This window comes from Procambarus clarkii, chromosome 59 (assembly GCF_040958095.1).
Source record: "Procambarus clarkii isolate CNS0578487 chromosome 59, FALCON_Pclarkii_2.0, whole genome shotgun sequence".
Taxonomy (NCBI): domain Eukaryota; kingdom Metazoa; phylum Arthropoda; class Malacostraca; order Decapoda; family Cambaridae; genus Procambarus; species Procambarus clarkii.
The window spans coordinates 20,849,698-20,871,291 of NC_091208.1; the positions used below are offsets into that span (position 1 = coordinate 20,849,698).

Consider the following 21,594-nt stretch of genomic DNA (forward strand, 5'->3'; position numbering starts at 1 on the left):
TGTGTGTGTGTGTGTGTGTGTGTGTGTGTGTGTGTGTGTGTAATTACCTAAGTGTAGTTACAGGATGAGAGCTACGCTCGTGGTGTCCCGTCTTCCCAGCACTCTTTGTCATATAACGCTTTGAAAGCGCGCGTGCGTGTGTGTGTGTGTGTGTGTGTGTGTGTGTGTGTGTGTGTGTGTGTGTGTGTGTGTGTGTGTGTGTGTGTGTGTGTGTGTGTGTGTGTAATTACCTAAGTGTAGTTACAGGATGAGAGCTACGCTCGTGGTGTCCCGTCTTCCCAGCACTCTTTGTCATATAACGCTTTGAAAGCGCGCGCGCGCGTGTGTGTGTGTGTGTGTGTGTGTGTGTGTGTGTGTGTGTGTGTGTGTGTGTGTGTGTGTGTGTGTGTGTGCGCGCGCGTGTGTGTGTGCACGCGCGTGCGTGCGTGTGAACTCCCGCAAATCTGTTTGCAGGAGTTGAGTTTCGTATTTTTAATCCCGCCTCTGGACCTCTCTACCAGTGAACAGGTGTCGGAGCCTATTCGGCTCCCTCACCTCTACACATGTGGGCACTCTTTCCTCATGACATAAATTGGTTGGGCAAATCATCAACATGCGACTGTAAACTGTAGTTTTTGTTCTGAAAGAGTACTTGTTGGCACAGATTGTACACTGGGTGTTTCTTTCACCTCCTCCACGGCATTATCATGCCCCCAACTACTTGGGCTGGACGGTAGAGCGACGGTCTCGCTTCATGCCGGTCGGCGTTCAATCCCCGACCGTCCCAAAGTGGTTGGGCACCATTCCTTTCCCCCCGTCCCATCCCAAATCCTTATCCTGATCCCTTCCAAGTGCTATACAGTCGTAATGGCTTGGCGATTTCCCCTGATAATTCCCTCCCTCCCTTCCAAACGTCGACTGTGGGGGAACAAGGAGTTTTCAGGGGAAAGCGCCAAGTCATCACGACTATACAGCACTTGGAAGGGGTCAGGATAAGGATTTGGGATGGGACGGAGGGAAAGGAATGGTGCCCAACCACTTGTGAACACGGGGATTGAACGTCGACCTGCATGAAGCGAGACCGTCGCTCCGCTTATTCACTGTAGCTAATTTTACGGTGTCTAATTTTCAGATGTTTGGGCTGGGTGTCTAATTACCCGGAAAGGTGATACGTTTGGGATCACTTGAATGGGTTTGAGTGTATATAAAGAGGAGCTGCCACGCACAGCCCCAGGCACCGCTCCTGTGCCAGGTAAGTCCTCTACGGGCTCACCATAACCCGTGCTACTTGCCCCGCTCCTGTGCCAGGTAAGTCCTCTACGGGCTCACCATAACCCGTGCTACTTGCCCCGCTCCTGTGCCAGGTAAGTCCTCTACGGGCTCACCATAACCCGTGCTACTTGCCCCGCTCCTGTGCCAGGTAAGTCCTCTACGGGCTCACCATAGCCCGTGCTACTTGCCCCGCTCCTGTGCCAGGTAAGTCCTCTACGGGCTCACCATAACCCGTGCTATTTGCCCCGCTCCTGTGCCAGGTAAGTCCTCTACGGGCTCACCATAGCCCGTGCTACTTGCCCCGCTCCTGTGCCAGGTAAGTTACGGGCTCACCATAGCCCGTGCTACTTGGAACTTGTTCCGAGTAGCTGAATTTTAAACAATAACAATGTACGGCCCAATGGGCTCTACAGTGTCCTCAATTCTTATGTTCTTAAATTTCAAATTCAAATTTCGAATTTCAAATTTTTATTCAGGTAAAAGTACATCCATAGATGATGAGTTACAAACATAATGTTGGAGTTATAGATAGAGTTATCTTGAGGTTATCTTGAGATGATTTCGGGGCTTTAGTGTCCCCGCGGCCCGGTCCTCGACCAGGCCTCCACCCCCAGGAAGCAGCCCGTGACAGCTGACTAACACCCAGTTACCCACTTTACCGCCAAAATACAATATTAGTACATACAATGTCTAAAGCCACTAATACGCATAGCCAAAATCGCCAAAGCGATATATTTAAATGTCCAGTTCCGTTGTGACTAGGATTTATCAAGACTTTACGCATCCCTTTACGAAACCTGTGCATCTTCCCTTAAGAACGGCAGCTTAGTTTGCATTTCTTTACCCGTTTATAAACTCCAAGGCGCTACGAGGTGTTAACAATAATTACCTTGGGTTATGGAGTATTAATGCTGGAAAATACATGAGCGAGAAAAGATGTATAGGTTTCGTAAGTGTTTGATGAATCTTGGCCAAGGTCTGCAGTTAGGGGGGGGGGTTAAATCATTCGCAAGATGTTCCAGAAACCTCGTTTTCTGTTTGTCGATTGATTGATTGATAAAGATTAAGCCACCCAAGAGGTGGCACGGGCATGAATAGCCCGTAAATTCTGTTTATCAAAACCGTTTGTTTAAGATTCGGTATTTGCAACAAAAAGTTGCAAGTAGCACGGACTATGGTAAGCCCGTTGTGGACTTATCTGGCACAGAAGCGGGGCTGTAACTTGTGGTCAAAGCCGTATATTATCAAGTTAGGTCACGGTAGGTTAGGATATATTAGCTTAGGCTGTGTTAGGCTCGGTTGGGATCGATTAGGCCGGGTGGGATTAGATTAAGTTAGGTTAGGAGTAGGTTTTAAATTAATATCCTCTGGCGAAGAGTCTTGTATACGCGGTAACGTATCAACCCAACCCGTCCTCTTAAAAATAACGTCACTTTTGGCTCGTATGCGCGCTATGGCCAAATTTGGACGTAATTTGAAATGAAATCGACTCACAAAAGTGACGTTCTGTTCCGTTTTCTATTTGAGTCGTCCGGCGTACGCGCAGAGGTTATGAGAGGAAACTTTAAATTAACGTTTTTCATAACGTTTTGAAACTTTATGAGAATTTCCTGCCCACCTAACCTATCAGAGGACCCTTAACTTACTGTTGTTGAAAAAAAAAAATCCCAAATTTATTTTAATTTTTTTTTTATTTTCAAATTACGTCCAAATTCGGCCATACGGACAAACGGCCAAGAGCGACGTTCTTTTTAAGAGGACAGGTGTACCAGTCACCGGGACTGTGGAACGAGGCAATGGTACTCCTGGTGGTTCACGAGTACTCTGGTCACTAGAGGCAGTCCGTCCTCCAAACAAAGATCCAAAAGTGATTCCATGCACCCGCCAAACCCCCTGTTTATGAATGAAAAACGGTTTACACACGACTCACAACTGCTGACGTTCGAACACTTCCGGAACAAGTGCTTCACTGACGAATTTTGTTCGAATCACAACGCTATAAATGCTTCACCCACGTACTACAAATACAGCCCGTCCTCCAAACAAAGATCCAAAAGTGATTCCATGCACCCGCCAAACCCCCTGTTTATGAATGAAAAACGGTTTACACACGACTCACAACTGCTGACATTCGAACATATCCGGAACAAGTGCTTCACTGACGAATTTTGTTCGAACCACAACGCTATAAATGCTTCACCCACGTACTACAAATACAAATAATCGCCAACAGAACCTAAACACCTAACCTAACCTATGCCTATTTATGCACAATATGCTAATATATTATAATATTAATTTATACTTGAGAAAATTCCCGTTTTGAATGAACAGCATGTTAAAATTTATGACTGCGTCTGTGGGGTTGACCGCTGGGTGTAATGGACTTGAGTCGAGGACGGATTGCACACACTCAACAGTAAGTCTCCAGCAGGCAGAGGTGTCGACGGAACTGAGTGAAGATGTCAAGAAGGCGCAGTAATCCCCTCGATCAACCCGACCAAAACGAAGGTTAATTATTATTTTTATTTGTAAAATAGCTATTCCTGCGCGGGCCCTGAGCCTCTGGCTGGCCCACTGGTACTCGTATTAGTCTCAGGCGGAGGACAGGTGTTAGACTAGTGTTAACTGTAGTATGGTTAGGTTACATGTGTTGAATAATAACAACGCTGTTAAATGTCGGTGGTGATCTTATTTTGTTTGCAACTCCGCACTGTTGAGCGATTGTTGCCGTCGGGGGCGGCTAGTTTATTGTGCACCGCATACTCGTCCTGTGAGCGGTAGCGCAAAAAAGCATTACACAGGGCACAAAAGGTCTTTATCAGACCTGATCTTAAATTATTATATAAATAATTTCATCTATCCTTCACATCTTTTATAGTTACATGTCAGCTAGTTACTGAGAATGTTCTATTTCAAGAATTATATATTTAGTCATTATACATAAATGGTAGGTCTTATAGCTAATACATAATTGTTTGGACAATGGAGATATTACCCGCTAAACACACACCGAAACTACGTCGTTGGTACAACGTTCCAACAAGTTTTAACACCTCCTAACCAGTTATAACAACCAATATAGCAAGTTGTAACAACGTTCCAATAAGTCATACACGTTAAGCCAAGATGTAACTACTTTATTACAAGTTGTAACAAGCGGAAAATACAGTTTCGGTTAGTGTTTCCAGTGTGGTCATTGATGTTAGATAATGTCCGATGGTTTCTTGGGCATTTGTCCACTATGTTGACGCGGGCGTGCGGGCGAGCTCCGCGGACGCGCAAGGCAACCACTGACGGCACCAGACGAGTCTCAAGTGCTGGTTATCTTGACGTTATCTTGAGGTTATCTTGAGGCTTTAGTGTCCCCGCGGCCCGGTCCTCGACCAGGCCTCCACCCCCAGGAAGCAGCCCGTGACAGCTGACTTAACACCCAGGTACCTATTTTACTGCTAGGTAACAGGGGCATAGGGTGAAAGAAACTCTGCCCATGGTTTCTCGCCGGCGCCTGGGATCGAACCCAGGACCACAGGATCACAAGTCCAGCGTGCTGTCCGCTCGGCCGACCGGCTCCCTTGTAACAACGTTCACGTCATAAACACGTTGCTGTTGCAATCATTATACCGAGGTCTTCATAACTACTCCGGAGAAAAGCCTCGTTAAATTAATTCTTAATCACTGTGATTACCCCTGACAGTTGAAGTACTGAGGGCGCCAAGTATAGGCTTATGTGGCATAAACTAATGAGCATAAAAACTAATTATTGACAATCACTTAGAATTATCTATATTAACCAGGTTACGTAAATAGCAATGTGTTGCCACCCTGTTCTATATACCTGTAGTGGGTTGTAAGAGTTCTTCTACTCCACCCGAAGTCCTGCCTGGGGTCGTGCTGGACTTGTTAAAAGTCCAGCAAGCTGTTTAATGCGGGCCTACGTTAACCCGAGAGGTCTGGTAGTGGTTTTCTTGAGATGATTTCGGGGCTTTGTGTCCCCGCGGCCCGGTCCTCGACCAGGCCTCCATCCCCAGGAAGCAGCCCGTGACAGCTGACTAACACCCAGGTACCTATTTTACTACTAGGTAACAACTCCTGGTTGCAGGAACTCTTGAGAGATTAGAGAGTATAATAGATCTAGAGAGAGAGCTGTGAACTAGTTACATACCTCCATCTGGCAAGACACTAGAGATCAGTCTAGCCAACTAGCCTGTACTTTCTTTTCTCTACCACAAACGTGGCCACACATTTACAATACTAACCAGCATGTATACATTTTCTGTCCTCTATGGACAGGGTGAGAGATCTGTTAAGCATATAATTCAGTGGTTTATTAGTTAACAGTGATTGTAGTGCTTTTAAAACACTAACTTACAAACATAAATTAGATTTACGTCTGTCCTACATAGTTTGAAGTGTCTTTTTACATAGTCATTAATGTGCGTTTACAAAGGTGAAATGCAATTCTGACCAGCTTCCACATACCCTGTATACATATGCACATACATATATATATATATAAATATATATATATATATATATATATATATATATATATATATATATATATATATATATCCACATATATACATATATATATATATCCACATATATACATATACACCCATGTGTCTCCTACTTTGACAGGGTAAGATAGCTTCTTGAGAAACTAGTGTGCTATTAAACACTTAACCACTGAAGGTAATTAAGATGCTTTTATAAGCTCATGTTATAGGTACATACATTGTATAACACGTGTATTACATAGTGAATTTTGGGTACAAGTCCAATATATCAAGTGTTCCAGTATTCATATAGTAGTTAGTTCAGCCTACCTCAGCCCAGGAGGGCGAAAGTCGGTCAATATCAGACATTCTACAATATATTGTTCAAGGGAGTGCATGTTTTCTCTTCCACAAAGTTGATACATTGTGTCCTCGACATTTGGATTTTGAGAAAGCTGCCAGATACGTCTATATCCCAGGCGTATTCTGGCCACTATAACATCACAATGCCGAGTTCTTGCTCTATTAGTTCCATATATATATAAATGTCTTCACGATATTTATCATATTTAATGCTACGATTTTCAGGCCTTTATGAATTTGTTAGGCCAGTGAGATTTTCATTAGATATTTTAGTAGTCACTGATAATGAAACACCAATATCAATTTCTACTACTGTTTGGGGCGTGGTGTAGGCTGAGCGGCCACTATTAGAAGCTATTAAATAAATAAATATGTTTATTCAGGTAAGGTACATACATACATACATACAAGTGATGTTACATTAATGGATTGATATATAGATAGAGCTAGTACATACAATGCCTAAAGCCACTATTACGCAATGCGTTTCGGGTAACATATTGACAGTCATCTTCAAATTCTCAAACCGACTGAATCCTATGCCTTTACTGATGGCTCTGTGCAGTTAGGCAATGGTAGAACAGGTTGTGCATGTGCAGTGTATAAAGGGAATGAAATGATCATGACTAGTACACAGAGATTGAACAACTGGGCAAGCACGACACAGACCGAGCTATTGGGTATTTATCTAGCCACTGAATACCTTAAGCTCAATGGTGGTGGAGTGATATTCTGTGACTCTAAAAGTGCTCTGCAGTCCTTAAATAACCCATCACAATGTACGTTGGAAGTAGCTTGTAATATTAAATGGAATGTAATTTTTGCCAATGATAATAACTCTTGTATAAAATTTGTGTGGATCCCATCCCATGTTGGAGTTGGAAAACATGACTTTGTAGATCAATTGGCCAATGAGGCTTGCAGGAAAGAAAACATTGATTATGACTTTGGACTATCTAATGCAGTTATTAGAAACATACAAATTAAAGAAATTAATTCAGATTTAGAAGAACTAAGAAATGGCCAGAGACCTGAAAGCTGCAGTATTAAAAGTTATGACAAGTGTTGTAATAATAGGTATTTGTATGGTCAGCACAGTAACCGGACCAGGCAATGTGATGTAGTCATTGTGGTAATTCACCTTGGCTATAGACACATCTGGCAGGTTAGTGAGGCTGAGCCACTACCAGAATACTCAGATTGTAAACTCTGTGATAAACCTTTAATGCATTCACTAGAACACTATATTGTTGAATGTGAAACCGTAAAGGACTTTAGACCTCCTGGCCTCTTGTACCACCAACTGTGTAACTATTTTATTGACTCGGGTGTTCTGGACGACATCCTAACAATTTACCCAAAATTTGCTTGTCCATTTTAAAGAATGAAGAACAATTTTTATTTATATTACTTCTAAGCTGTATCACTTATGAACCCATCCCTGCCCTTGTGTGGCAGTGCACAATAGAAAGTTGTTTTCACATATCCATACATTAAAACATTGATTGTAACCATGATATATATGTGCTTCAGCCTACAGTTTAGACCTATTGTCTTATGTATGACCCTCTGTCCTGCGTGACAGTGAATACTAGCATTATCCTCACTTTAATAAGACCTATCAAAATTGTAATTAATTTTGTCAATAAAGATGTTAATAATAATAATGATGATGCGTGAAGGTGAAAGAAAAAAACCTAGTGTACAATCTGTGCCAACAAGTACTCTTTGAGAATAGAAACTACAGTTTACAGCCTGTACTGGAAGAGGCTAGCCAACTAGCCTGTACTGGAAGAGGCTAGCCAACTAGCCTGCCCTGGAAGAGCCTAGCCTGCCCTGGAAGAGCCTAGCCTGTCCTGGAAGAGCCTAGCCTGTCCTGGAAGAGCCTAGCCTGTCCTGGAAGAGCCTAGCCTGTCCTGGAAGAGCCTAGCCTGTCCTGGAAGAGCCTAGCCTGTCCTGGAAGAGCCTAGCCTGTCCTGGAAGAGCCTAGCCTGTACTGGAAGAGCCTAGCCTCGTCAGAGGTCCTCCCAAAATATTTGTCCTGATTTTATCGAGCTGGATTATACAAATCTACAGTGTTTTGGCGCATACGGTTTCAACAGTTAGGCGGTTGCAAGGGTTTAAAACCCTGTGGGTAAAAAAAAAAAAATCTGTTTTCTGTCCTGCATTGTGGCTTGAGCTCAAAACTGTTGTTCCTTATTAGTGTAGCAGCTGACCTGGTTGAAGAAGTGGTCTAGATCAATATCCTCCAAATTGTTCAGTAATGTTTCAGTGAGATCCGCCCTGTTATGTCTGGTTAGCAGTCTTAGCCCTAAGGACTTGAACCGCTGATTGACTGGCAAATTAAATTTACCAGTCAACATATGTAAATTTAATTTACATATGTTACCATTTACAACATATGTAAACAGAAATATTCTGGACCAAATGGCCATTCCTTCAACCAGTACTTAACTGTAATTTCAACCAGTGAATAGTGGGAACACCAGGAAGCCTGTTGGCCCATGCGAGGCAGCTTCTATTTATATCCACCAATACTTATTTAAATAATAACTGTATATACTACGTTGGGTGAATAGAAATAGCCGCTGCCTTTCATGGGTGAAGAGGCTTCCTGGTGTTTCCACTATGCAAACAATCACTATAACTGATTCAGCTAATTAAAATTTTATGCTTCATAAAGATTATTTAATTCAGCTGTAATGAATTAACAAGAGAATACAGATGCTGCCTTAACTTTGACGAACAGAAATAATTAGGCTTCCCATACGAGTTACAGAATTATTCCATATATAGCCAACACGGATTATATACTTCCTATAATGCATCTATACTTTTGGGGACATCAAATCATAATGTAAAGAGAAAATGAGAGATCTTTAGGCATTTCTTGAAAGACATCGTCATCTGTCTGCCTCTTTGTTTGTTTCCTCCTTTGCCATGGGAACGTGGGAGCCATTCCTAGAACCCAGAGAAAACGGCCGCGTTATTATTAGATGGTAAACTTGCCTAATTTAGGCTCTTCTCGTAAACTGTTGTACCACCTGCTGGACAGAATTGCCATTGTGGGGAAATAGTGGGAGGTTTGTTGCGTGCATATCGAGAGGTATATTGAGTGAGTTGGGTGGGAGAGGCACTTGAAAGATTGCATAGTGTGTGTGAAGGTTGTTGGAGAGTGGCTGGGGACGAGAGGACACGCGCCTGGCCTGCCAGTGGTACCGTGGACGTGGCGCGCGTTGGCTGTACATCCTCTTTATCCTGCCTCATTTGTGTCATGGGCCTCTCATTTACCCCATCCTGAGTGCCAGGCCCCACCACCTGACTCTCATCATTGCCGTGGATGTGTTTTGGATGCTATAAAATTTTCGGCCTCGACACCAGAGGCTTCAACATTTCGGTATTGGCCAAGACTTCTAAAATTGGAATCGGTGAAGATATCTAAGCTGTGATGGGATTTTAGGCCCATTTCCACACCCCGTGTGCTTGTGAGACGCGACCCCCTGGTGTGTGTGTGTGTGTGTGTGTGTGCTGCACCTCACGCTATGAGAGTGAACCAGCGGTCAAGATGATGAGCGTGGATAGCGTTGAAGGCGACAAGTCACTAAGGTTAGTCGTCTACCAACCGTTCCGTCAAGCCCCAGCTGATCCTCCCTTACCCTTGAGTCAATCCATAAATACGGCATTTTGCTCGGGTTCTAGCAGCCCCATAGTGGCGTGTGGGGCTGGTGGAGGTGTGCTGAGGTCTGAGGGGCGGGTGTGGTGTCTTACAAGACGCTGCCGAGCTCCTGGGGCTGTCTACAAGACACCGCTATTCTGGGAATGTGATTCAGTCAGACGGTCTCCATGGTAAAGAACTTAAAGCCGAGTTTGACAAGGTCGTGACCCATATATTGGCGGGTCGTCCTCGATGCTAAGGCTATTGGGCTGCTCCTCAGCTGTCCTGAGGTGAGAGATGCAGCATCTGAGCTGAGGAAGCCAGCACCTCGCCAGCTGAGGGCGGCACCTCGTAGGAACAGCCTCACATTACCCATGGCGAGTGTAAATAAAGGTTGAATGAATGAAATGGCTTGCCATTCCGCCTTGTATATTTTTATATTTTTACGATTTGTATAAGCTGAGTGACTTTTTTTCTAGCCTGTCCAGGGTCTCTACTGGACGCTGGAAGCACGCGATGGTAATGTAGTATGAAACACTTTTTTTTTCATTCATGGAATCCACATGTGGAGTAGCCACCATTGCATGCTTGTATAGATTGGCTTTCTAGGAAGCTGAATGGTAAAGGTTCAAATCAGTCGCTGCCTCCCAATGTCCCTCTTGTATTTGTGAATAATTTTGCGTACTGTGTCGGGGGCAGCGTCGATTTTGTTGAAGTGGAATGGTGTATCAATGATTTGGGGGGGGGGGGGGGGGAGGTGGGGCTACAAGCGGATGTATGGAAGCTTGTGAGGGAGAAAATTTTGTAGTTGTCTTCCGGGGCTGCTAGTCCTACTGTATTTCATTTTGAAAGTTTTTTTTCTACTTCTACAGGTGGGAGGGAGGGAATTATCAGGGGAAAGCGCCAAGCCATTTCGACTATATATATAGCACTTGGAAGGGGTCAGGATAAGGATTTGGGATGGTGTTAATTTATTATGCGCCTATCCTGTGGGCTGTAGTGGAAAAGTCACGTAATGGGCTCGGGTATTGAACCCCAAAACTCATTTCGCTAAGATAGTTTGTTTAATGTATTTAATGTAACATATGAATCCGATTGCATATATGAATATATGTATAGTACGTGTATAATTCATGTATGTTTATATGCATACATGCATATTGAATGTGGATGTGTGTGTTTAATATTTATACATCTTTGTATTTAAAGACGTATCAAATATGTGGTCGTATCGGTAGTCATTTATGTCGTGATTGGTTCAAGAACTGGACCACAGCACTAAGCTGAGCAGTTTACATCTGTGGTTGAACCAATTACACATTGTTTAATTATGCAGCCCCACATCCACCCAATGGGCATCTATGCAAAGTTTACAGTCGTGTGCACAAAGTGAGCAAATTTTCGATATTTGACAGATTTCTGGTAGTACATCATTTTGAATGAAATAAATTTCTTGAATATTTGCAATAGTTCTCTTCATTGGGATTTTTTCACATTAAATTACATATTGACGCAAGGTACGTGAATAGTTCTGCTGATTCTTCACATTTGGTTAGGTTCAAATGTGCAGGCTATGTAAACTCAGAGGTAATTGGCCCAACCACCTGGAGTGGACAGTAGAGCAACGGTCTCGCTTCATGCAGGTCAGCGTTCAATCCCCGACCGTCCAAGTGGTTGGGCACCATTCCATAACCCCCATCACATCTCAAATCCTAATCTTGACCCTTCCAAGTGCTATATAGTCGTAATGGCTTGGTTCTTTCACCATTTGGTCCGGGAGACATCTCCCGTCACGCAGGGTGCAGTCGCACCTCCACAGATCTCCAGTATCAGCTCTTGATACTGGTAATGACTCAAAAGGGCCACCACTTACGGGCTATTCATGCCCGTGCCACCTTTTGGGTAGCTTAATCTTCATCAATCAATCATCAGTTCTTTCCCTTGATACGCCCCTTGTCACCGTGGTACCTGCTTGTTGTGGTTCTGGGAATTCTTCTACTCCCCCAAGCCCGGCCCGAGGCCAGGGTTGAGTCAGGTTTACTAGGTTGTTGCTTCGAGCGGCCCGCAGGCCCACATATCCACCACAGGCCGGTTGGTCCGGCACTCCTTGGAGAAAGTGATCTAGCTTTCTCTTGATGTCCACGGTTGGACGTCTCGAAACCAACCTAACTATCTTAGGCCTAATACACACTATCTCAGACTTTATATAGTACATATGTGCCATTTTAATTCCTAGGCTTAGGCATTTTTGTTTTTCATTTGTATGTTTTCGGACTTGATAAAATTAATAGTACCAAATTCTACTTTCTATTTGTCCATGACGATATTTGTACGATGGTGCGCATAGATACAAAACATATCGTACCAGAAGAGGAGGTGGGGTCTCTCGATTGTTTCAAGCGCGGGTTGGACATGTATATGAGTGGGATTGGGTGGTTATAGATAGCTGCCACGTATGGGCCAATAGGCCTAATGCAGTTGCCTTTGTTCTTATGTTCTTATGAGGCTGAGTTAATGTCTGTGTGTATCCCCCTAGGCTAGTAGCCTCCTGGCGGAGGCTAACAACCTAGGGAGCCTTCGATAACAGGCTTTGTTTCCAACACTGGCTAACCATTTTCGTGTCTGTGAATGGGAAGACAGAAAGTAAGACATGACTTAGAATTTAGACGCCGCAACCCATTCTCTAGCAGAATACGCCTTATTTTTAACGGAATCTATCAACCCGTTAAAAAAAATCGATTGAGAAACAAAGGGGACTAAAGCCCATTGAAAATGTTTCAAGTTAAAAAAAAAAAGATTTCAGTACTCTAATCAACCAGAGAGATTACTCAGGGCTAGTTGCCTAAAATATTGCCGGAACTGAAGTGGACATTTTAAAGAGGGAATTGCATTACTGCAGAAAGTGTCGGACCAGTCTGTGAAAGGATTATTTTTTTATTATTTTTCTACCACAGACGTGGCCACACATTTACAATGCTAACCAGCATATATACATTTTCTTCTGTCCTCCATGGACAGGGTGAGAGATTTGTCTAACATTTAGTTCAGGGATTTATTGAACAATCAACCACAGAAGGTGATTGTAATGCTTTTAAAATGTGAAAGAATTCGTAGGGTTGTAGATATTGGCGGCAATTTTAAATTTTGCGTCCTGGTCACTACACACAAATGTGTACACTGTAAAGTATGAATGATTACCCGGTCACTACACACAAGTGTGTACACTGTAAAGTATGAATGATTACCCGGTCACTACACACAAATGTGTACACTGTAAAGTATGAATGAATGAAGTATATACCCACTTGTAGTGGGTGTGGGCCTGCGGGCCGCGGCAAGCAACAGCTTGAATGTGCATTTGTGATCCAGGTTACAAAAATAACCATGTAACCAGACTGCAGACGAACAAATGGTAAACAATAAAGGGAAAACTTGGTTAGAGGTTGGTTAAGGCCAGAGTTTGCCTTTGTATATAAAATATATATTTTCCCAATATATTGCAGTTTTACCTATTATTAAAATAAGATTTTTTTCTCTAATCTGCTGGAGGGTGGTGGTGTATTGACCAGATCACACACTAGAAGGTGAAGGGACGACGACGTTTCAGTCCGTCCTGGACCATTCTCAAGTCGAGAATGGTCCAGGACGGACCGAAACGTCGTTGTTTCTTCATTTTCTAGTGTGGTCTGATCAACATACTTCAGCCACGTTATTGTGACTCATCGCCTGCATACCAGACGTACTTGATCTTCCCGATTATTGTAGAGTCCTGGACATTGTGCACTCTTGGTGTCTGCCCTCGAGGGACACGACACACATTGTGCACTCTTGGTGTCTGCCCTCGAGGGACACGACACACATTGTGCACTCTTGGTGTCTGCACTCTAGGAGGGACACGACACACATTGTGCACTCTTGGTGTCTGCACTCGAGGGACACGACACACATTGTGCACTCTTGCATGTCACATTAAACAGTTAGGAAATACAATTGGTCTCACCCCCTTGCTCTGGTTCGACTTGCCCTCGGCCAGGCTGCCCCCTTGTGCAGGTTGTTATAGATTCAGCTACTCGGAACAAGCTCCAGGTAGCACGGGCTATGGTGAGCCCGTAGTGGACTTACTGGCACAGGAGCGGGGCAAGTAGCACGGGCTATGGTGAGCCCATAGTGGACTCACCTGACACAGGAGCGGGGCAAGTAGCACGGGCTATGGTGAGCCCATAGTGGACTCACCTGACACAGGAGCGGGGCTGTGTGAGTTGTGCAGGTGATTGATAAAGATTAAGCCACCCAAGAGGTGGCACGGGCATGAATAGCCCGTAAGTGTTGTGCAGGTACCAAGCACGGGAATAAATGTGTGTACTGGTGGGTGTAGTGTGCGCGGTGCGGTGTTTGCGTTAATGCGCAGTCACTCATATTGTTATTGAGGTAATTATGAGGAGCAAGCAGATGATGCTTGATAAAGATTAAGCCGCCTAAGAGGTGGCAGGGGCATTAATAGCCCGTAAGAGGAGCTAGCATTAAGGCAGTGTGATTATATAGCCGTTAACATTTAGAGGGAAGAGGGGATACGAGGGCAAGGAGATGGGATATGACGGAGGGAACGATTTGGCACTCGACCACTGGGGTAGTGAATGCAGAGTTGTAATTAACGTTCCATGAGGACTGGCGACTGATAAATGTTTCCAGTGCTCTCGCTATTAAATGTTCCATAGTTAGTAAAGTCAAAGTGAGCCAAGTTAGCAAAAGTCAAGCCTGGCCTCGGGCCGGGCTTGGGGAGTAGAACAACTCTCAGAACCCCATCAACCAGGTAGTATTTAGGAGTCTAGCTCGACGTTGCAACCACATGTAGGCAAGTACATAGAGGTAGGGTGGTAAAAATCATTACATAGTACTGACGCATAGTACTGACGCATAGTACTGACGCATATTGACGCATAGTATTGAGACATTTACCACACTAACACTGCTAGAGGTGAGGGCTGTTTGAAGGCAGTGGAGGAACGTCAGGTGCTGGCGTCACTAGTGGTTATCTTCTTGAGGTTATCTTGATTTCGGGGTTTAGTGTCACCGCAGCCCGGTCCTCGACCAGGCCTCCTTTTTGTTACACACCCCCAGGAAGCAGCAGCCCGTAGCAGCTGTAACTCCCACGTACCTATTTACTGGTAGGTAGCAGGGGCATCAGGATGAAAGAAACATTTTGCCCATTTGTCTGCCTTCACCGGGGATCGAACCCGGAACCTCAGGACTACGAATCTGAAGCGCTGTCCATCCAGCTGTACTCGCCTAATTATACTCACCTAGTTGTGCTTGCGGGGGTTGAGCTTTGGCTCTTTGGTCCCGCCTCTCAACTGTCAATCAACTGGTGTACAGGTTCCTGAGCCTACTGGGCTCTATCATATCTACACTTGAAGCTGTGTATGAAGTCATCCTCCACCACATCACTGCCTAATGCATTCCATTTGTCAACCACTCTATTTAATGTTTAAAGTATCTCGCCGTAATTTCTCAATTTCCACCATTTGTCAGCCAGTGAGAGGTTAGTGTTGATGTCTTTATCGAAGTCCAGATTAAGGGGGCCTTTAAAGCCTCGTTCTACCTGGAAGACGTCTGTCCACTTCTGTGACATTCTCTCTAGCCTCTTGAAGACAGCCTCTCCATTGTGCCTCTGTTTACCATAAACTACTAGTGACCATTAGCTTAAAGTTGCACTGGGTCATTGAAGTCGCTGCCAACTTCACATAAATGTTGACGTTTTAAATTATTCGACATGTACAGGCGATGAGTCACAATAACGTGACTGAAGTATGTTGACTAGACCACACACTAGAAAGTGAAGGGATGACAACGTTTCGGTCCGTCCTGGACCAATCGACTTGAGAATGGTCCAGGACGGACCGAAACGTCGTCGTCCCTTCATTTTCTAGTGTGTGGTCAACATATTCAACATGTACTAGGATGCCCAGTATTCTCACCTGGCCCTCCTCACAACACCCCGTTCATACAGAACTAGTAATATACTTTGATATAACTAAAGATTCAGTATTCTTATCTTACCGGGGCGGAACATTTGGACACCTTCATTAACATGGTGGTTAACTGTCCCTTGAGGCCGTCTTGTCATGCTGGACCTGCTCGGGTTAGATAGCATCACCACCCTGGCACATCTTGGCAAGTGTCGCTACAAGGGCGACTCGATGTTACTTCAGATAAATATTCGTGTAGATAAATGAATTTCTGCTTGCCTGCAGGGCCAGTATACTGCTTTTGTGGCTCCTGGAGCCCGGGTCAGCAGGCAGGGGGTACCTGCTTGATGGGGGTTCTGGGAGTTCTACTCCCCAAGCCCGGCCCGAGGCCAGACTCGACTTGTGAGAGTTTGGTCCACCAGGCTGTTGCTTGGAGCGGCCCGCAGGCCCACATACCTATGGGGTGGTGGGGGTGACACCACACAATCCCTTCAATGGCCTCTGATGCTGTTGAATTAACTTTTTATTGTCTTGCTATTTGGTACTTTGTGTGTTATATTTAGGGATGAAATATTACTGTTTGGCTACGTCTTGACTTGTCCAACCACTTGGCCTGGACGGTAGAGCGATGGTCTCGCTTCATGCAGGTTGGCGTTCAATCCCCGACCGTCCATAAGTGGTTATGCACCATTCCTTTCCCCCCGTCCCATCCCAAATCCTTATCCTGACCCCTTCCCAGTGCTATATAGTCATAATGGCTTGGCGCTTTCCCCCGATAGTTACGTCTCGACTTATTTTTTGTTAACCCTTGTGTTGTGTACCGTCTTCACAGTTTCCACCCTCTCAAATTTGTATGTTTATATAAAGCTGTTTACCGGTGTTAAAAAGAGAACTAGGTAAACACCTGCAAAGGTTGCATTATCAACGGGGTTGTCAGGCTTGGAGCAGGTGTGTGTAGGCAACACTCCCACACCTGAAACCACCTAACTGTAGGCACCGTCTCTAAGCTCTCAAAATGTACTCTCGGGAAAGGAGACGAGAGAAGTATCAAATAATATATATACATGGGAAATACTGGAGGGCCAGGTCCCTGATTTGCATGTAGTAAAATGTACTGGAGTGAACGATATGGAAGGAAATAGAGAAGAGTAGAGGGTTAAGAAGAGTTTGGAAGAGTTGAGAAGAGTTAAGAGTAGAGGCGCCTCAGTGCACAATCAGAGAACACTGAACACGAGAGGGGCCGCGGGTGTACGTAATATTGCCTTAACAAAAGTGGAAATCTTTCAGAAAACTGGATAGTTTTTTTTCTGGAAGTGCCGGACCAACCGGGCTGTGGTGGGCCTGCGGGCCGCTCCAAGCAACAGCCTATTGGACTAACCGGTCCAAGCAGAGTTCTAATTACCTGTTAATGCCGCGAACACTGGATATTACAACACACTTGTTACAGATTTTACACTTTTGCTCTATTATTTTGTTATGTTTTTTGCAAACATGCTGCTAAAATAGGCTTTCGGCAGAGATAATTACAGCCGTGGAAGACAGTCTTCAAGAATTGCCCTTTGTGTTCCTCAGTAATGTAACCCATCCTCAGGTTATGCTTGTTGAAGCTTCCACAGTCCCCAGCACCACCTTGGTGGCGGGGGGGGGGGCAAGGACGCGGGCGGCAGGCAAGGACACAGGCATGCAAGCAAGCAAGGACACGGGCAGGTCCAGGCAGGCAGGCGCACGTGGAGAGACACACTAAGGGTGCAGGACATATTTCCCCACCAGTGTGTGTGTGTGTGTGTGTGTGTAAGCAGAGGCAGCGACGCCTTATCTGCAACCCTCACTTCCATTTGGATCATTTTAATGTATTGTACATGCAGTTTGCGTAAAAGTACTTACCCCGCAGGAGCTGGTGGGTAGTTTTGCGTGCGTACACACACGCACGCCCCAGGAGACCCCCCTTGTGTTTGTGCAAGGCTTGAACTCTAGCTAACCCCCATAAATTAACTCAATTGACGTGGTTGAATATATCTTGTTTTTGAATATCGTAGCCTATGGAGAGGTCACTCCTATAGCTTGTTCGTGTTCAGAATGTGTTTTCCCTGTGACCCTAACCACTTGGGCTAGACGGTAGAGAGTGACGGTCTCGCTTCATGCAGGTCGGCGTTCAATCCCCTGATCGTCCAAGTGGTTGGGCACTATTCCTTTCCCTCCCTGTCCCATTCCAAATCCTTATCCTGACGCCTTCCAAGTGCTATATAGTCGTATTGGCTTGGCGCTTTCCTGATAAGTGCTTCTTTGATACTGGCAGTAGTTTTATACAACTAACGATACAACTAATGTATATATACATCAATGTGTTTGTTCCGAACTTAGCACTTAAACGTTAACAAATACTCTTAACGAAATTTTAAATAGTTTTCAATCCTTTAATCGGGTGTGGAGCAGAGACAACATATTCGGATCCAACGACGTTAATGTTAAAATGGTTAAGTTGTCCTAGATATCATACAGGCTGGTGGCTATCGTATTTGTCTTGACTAGGCTTAAGGATAACACGTGTGAAGGTTCACTTAAGTGTGGATTATACCGGTATCCCTCTGTCATAATGACTTTGTTGGCTAGTTATCGTGGTGATGGGGGAGGGGTTATCCTGGTGATGGGGTTGGTGGGAGTAGTAGTGGTGATGGGGTTGGTGGGAGTAGTAGTGGTGATGGGGTTGGTGGGAGTAGTAGTGGTAGTGATGGAATGGTTGTTGATGGGCTGTCGTTGTTGGTGGGCTATTGTGGTGGTGGGCTGTTGTTGTGGTGGGGAGTGGGGAGGATTTGTGATGGGGGGGGGGATGAGAAGGCAATGTTTACTGTTGGTGCGTGTGTTTAGGTCAAAGGTCAGCGCTCTGTGGCTGTTGTTGTTTCAGGTTTAGCCACTCAGGACGAAGTGTCTATGTAGCACGGGCTATGGTGATCCCGTAACACGCTCTGTGGCATTTAGATTATTATTATAATTAACATCTTTATTGACAAAATTAATTACAATTTTGCCTAATCTGAGGATTTTGATAGTCTTATTAAAGTGAGGATAATGCTGGTATTCACTGTCACGCAGGACAGAGGGTCATACATAAGACAATAGGTCTAAGTTGTTGGCTTTTTTTGAGTTTAGAACGCTATTTATCCGGCTGGTGCCGCCCGGGGGAGCTACAATATGTGCGACGTTCACAAAAGAATATTAGCCATGTGTCACAGATGACACTCTCAGATGACAGTGTCACTAATGACACTCTCAGATGAGTGTCACAGATGACACTCTCAGATGACAGTGTCACAGATCTGTAACACGTGCGTAAGGTAGTGTTGCTGTTACTTCATAGTGGTCACGACTTTGTAACGGCAGGCATACGAAACCAGACCTCACCCACCCACCCACCCACTCTCACTCACCCATTGGAAATAAAGGACGTTCTCCCGAGCGCCCACAACGTCATTAAATTGTTGTACTAGATTGATGAAGATTAAGCCACCCCAAAAGGTGGCACGGGCATGAATAACCCGTAACTGTTGTACTATGATGATAAAGATTAAGCCACCCCAAAAGGTGGCACGGGCATGAATAACCCGTAACTGTTGTACTATGATGATAAAGATTAAGCCACCCCAAAAGGTGGCACGGGCATGAATAACCCGTAACTGTTGTACTATGATGATAAAGATTAAGCCACCTAAAAGGTGGCACGGGCATGAATAACCCGTAACTGTTGTACTATGATGATAAAGATTAAGCCACCCCAAAAGGTGGCACGGGCATGAATAACCCGTAACTGTTGTACTATGATGATAAAGATTAAGCCACCTAAAAGGTGGCACGGGCATGAATAACCCGTAACTGTTGTACTATGATGATAAAGATTAAGCCACCCCAAAAGGTGGCACGGGCATGAATAGCCCGTAATGTTATACTAGATTGTCCGAACCTAATATACCCGAGCACCCACGAGCAGAAAACGGGAAACTCGCATAAATTTAGCGAGTCATTATTATTATTAGCAAGTTAATTTTTGTCCTATGGGTAAATTACACGTCAAAATGCGATGTATAATTTACGAAGACGAGTTGAATCACAAGCAGAGGCACTGGCGCAGGCGAGGCCGGCAGCATCTCCCTAAACATGACGGGGAAAATCTGCTCCTTGAAGGTTACTGGCCCATCTTGATGTGTGAGAAGATTATACGGAGTAACCTGACGGCTGCAGGAGGAAGAATGGCTGAAATATCCATTTTCCTCCACTGCTTTGACGAGGCACAAAGGGACAAGAAACTCTTCTCGAACGACAGAAAAGAGCTTGAAATAGTTTTATATGCAGTCTTAAAAATTAGCAGTTTTCCTTGTCTCGTTTCCTCCTACACGCGCACACGCAAATAGGCGAGTACAAATAGGTGAGTACACAGCCATCACAATCCTGTTGATCAGGTACATCCTGAAGGAGCCTGTCTATAGCTACATTCTTGAAGACTACTCCCCTTCATCTTGTAATGTCTTGTATTTCTTAGGTGAAACCTCTTATCTTCAGTAGTTTGTATTTTTAGTTTAGGCCGAGACCCAGCTGCTCAGAACAAAAAGTTCCAAGTAGCACGGGCTATGGCGAGCCCGTAATTACCCCTCTCCGGCTCAGGTCCCCTATGAGTCACAATAACGTGGCTAAAGTTGACCAGACCACACGTCGATTGTCTCACAATCGACTTGAGAATGGTCCAGGACGGACCGAAACGTCGTCGTCCCTTCACCTTCTAGTGTGCGGTCTGGTCATCTTGTATATATAAATAAGATACAGATATAAGGAACGCTTGCCGTGGTCCTCACGACAGCCTATTCTCTACACTTGCCACTCGTTCAACAATTAAATTTTTACCTAACCAGAAACATACTAACCCAAGCAACCCACCTAACCTATCGAGGCAGATGCACAGAAAATGTGTTACGGTCCTCATTTTTTTTTTTTTTTACAAATATTTCGCATTTTTAATGGATTAGTAGTTTACGTAAACAATGCGACGCATTAGGCTAGAGAATGGTTGATTATGCGCATGTCTCTTGCGAAGAATGTGACGCATCTCTTAAAATCTATAATACACAGTTACAGTAACACGTACAGAGTGAACCATATGAATCCTAAAATCTAAAACGCCTTTGGGGAATGTGATAAGCAAACCCATTAAGTATGCTGACTTACACAAATCATTCAAGATGGGAACAGATCGGGGGAGTTAAGATGCATTCTTAAGATCTAACAAAAGACTATTTGTCGTCCCCCACAACAAAAAGAAGTTAGATTTTTTCTTTGGCAGCCGACCGACCACAGCAAGATTATAGTTTTCTTAGAACTGCTTCTGGACCCCGTGTCAGAGACCATGATATATGGATATCGTTAACAACTACCTCCTTCAGGCCGGTACTCAAGCTAGTCTACAGGTGGAGAGAGATGTTGTGCTTCCTACAGGCATGTTTGGAAGGTAAAAATGATACCAATACCACCCTTAAGCTATACAATGTGTGATTATTTTTTTTCAGACTGCAATCTGCATGTAACATCACCAGTTTTTATAAGGAATGTGGCTCGACAAAACGTTTGGAATGCAGCAGCTATGAGAGGAATGTATACAGGACCTTGGTGGTGGTCCTTCCTCGGACCACTGTTGTCGGGTCCTGTTTAGTCTTGGTCATAACTCTATTCAGTGAGAGTTGGAGCAATTTAATTTAATCATTGAGACATCGCTATTATGTTGTTGTTGTTATAGATTCAGCTACTCGGAACAAGTTCCAAGTAGCACGGGCTATGGTGAGCCCGTAACTTACCTGGCACAGGAGCGGGGCTATAA

General features: G+C 44.5%; 1 protein-coding gene across 3 annotated transcripts in view; it reads left to right on the forward strand.

Moving 5' to 3' along the window:
* The first annotated feature begins 3,613 nt into the window (after positions 1–3,613).
* The window catches only part of LOC123768213 (suppressor of cytokine signaling 3), a 142,657-nt gene continuing 124,676 nt past the window's right edge, over positions 3,614–21,594 (forward strand). Inside the window, exon 1 of one of the 3 annotated variants that reach the window (XM_045758648.2) lies at positions 3,614–3,762. In XM_045758648.2, the coding sequence (XP_045614604.1) occupies positions 3,714–3,762 (49 nt within the window). In that variant the 5' untranslated portion in view covers positions 3,614–3,713. Of the gene's footprint in view, positions 3,763–9,321; positions 9,723–21,594 lie in introns of those variants that run through there. The other 2 variants (XM_045758650.2, XM_045758649.2) reach the window with 2 other exon arrangements.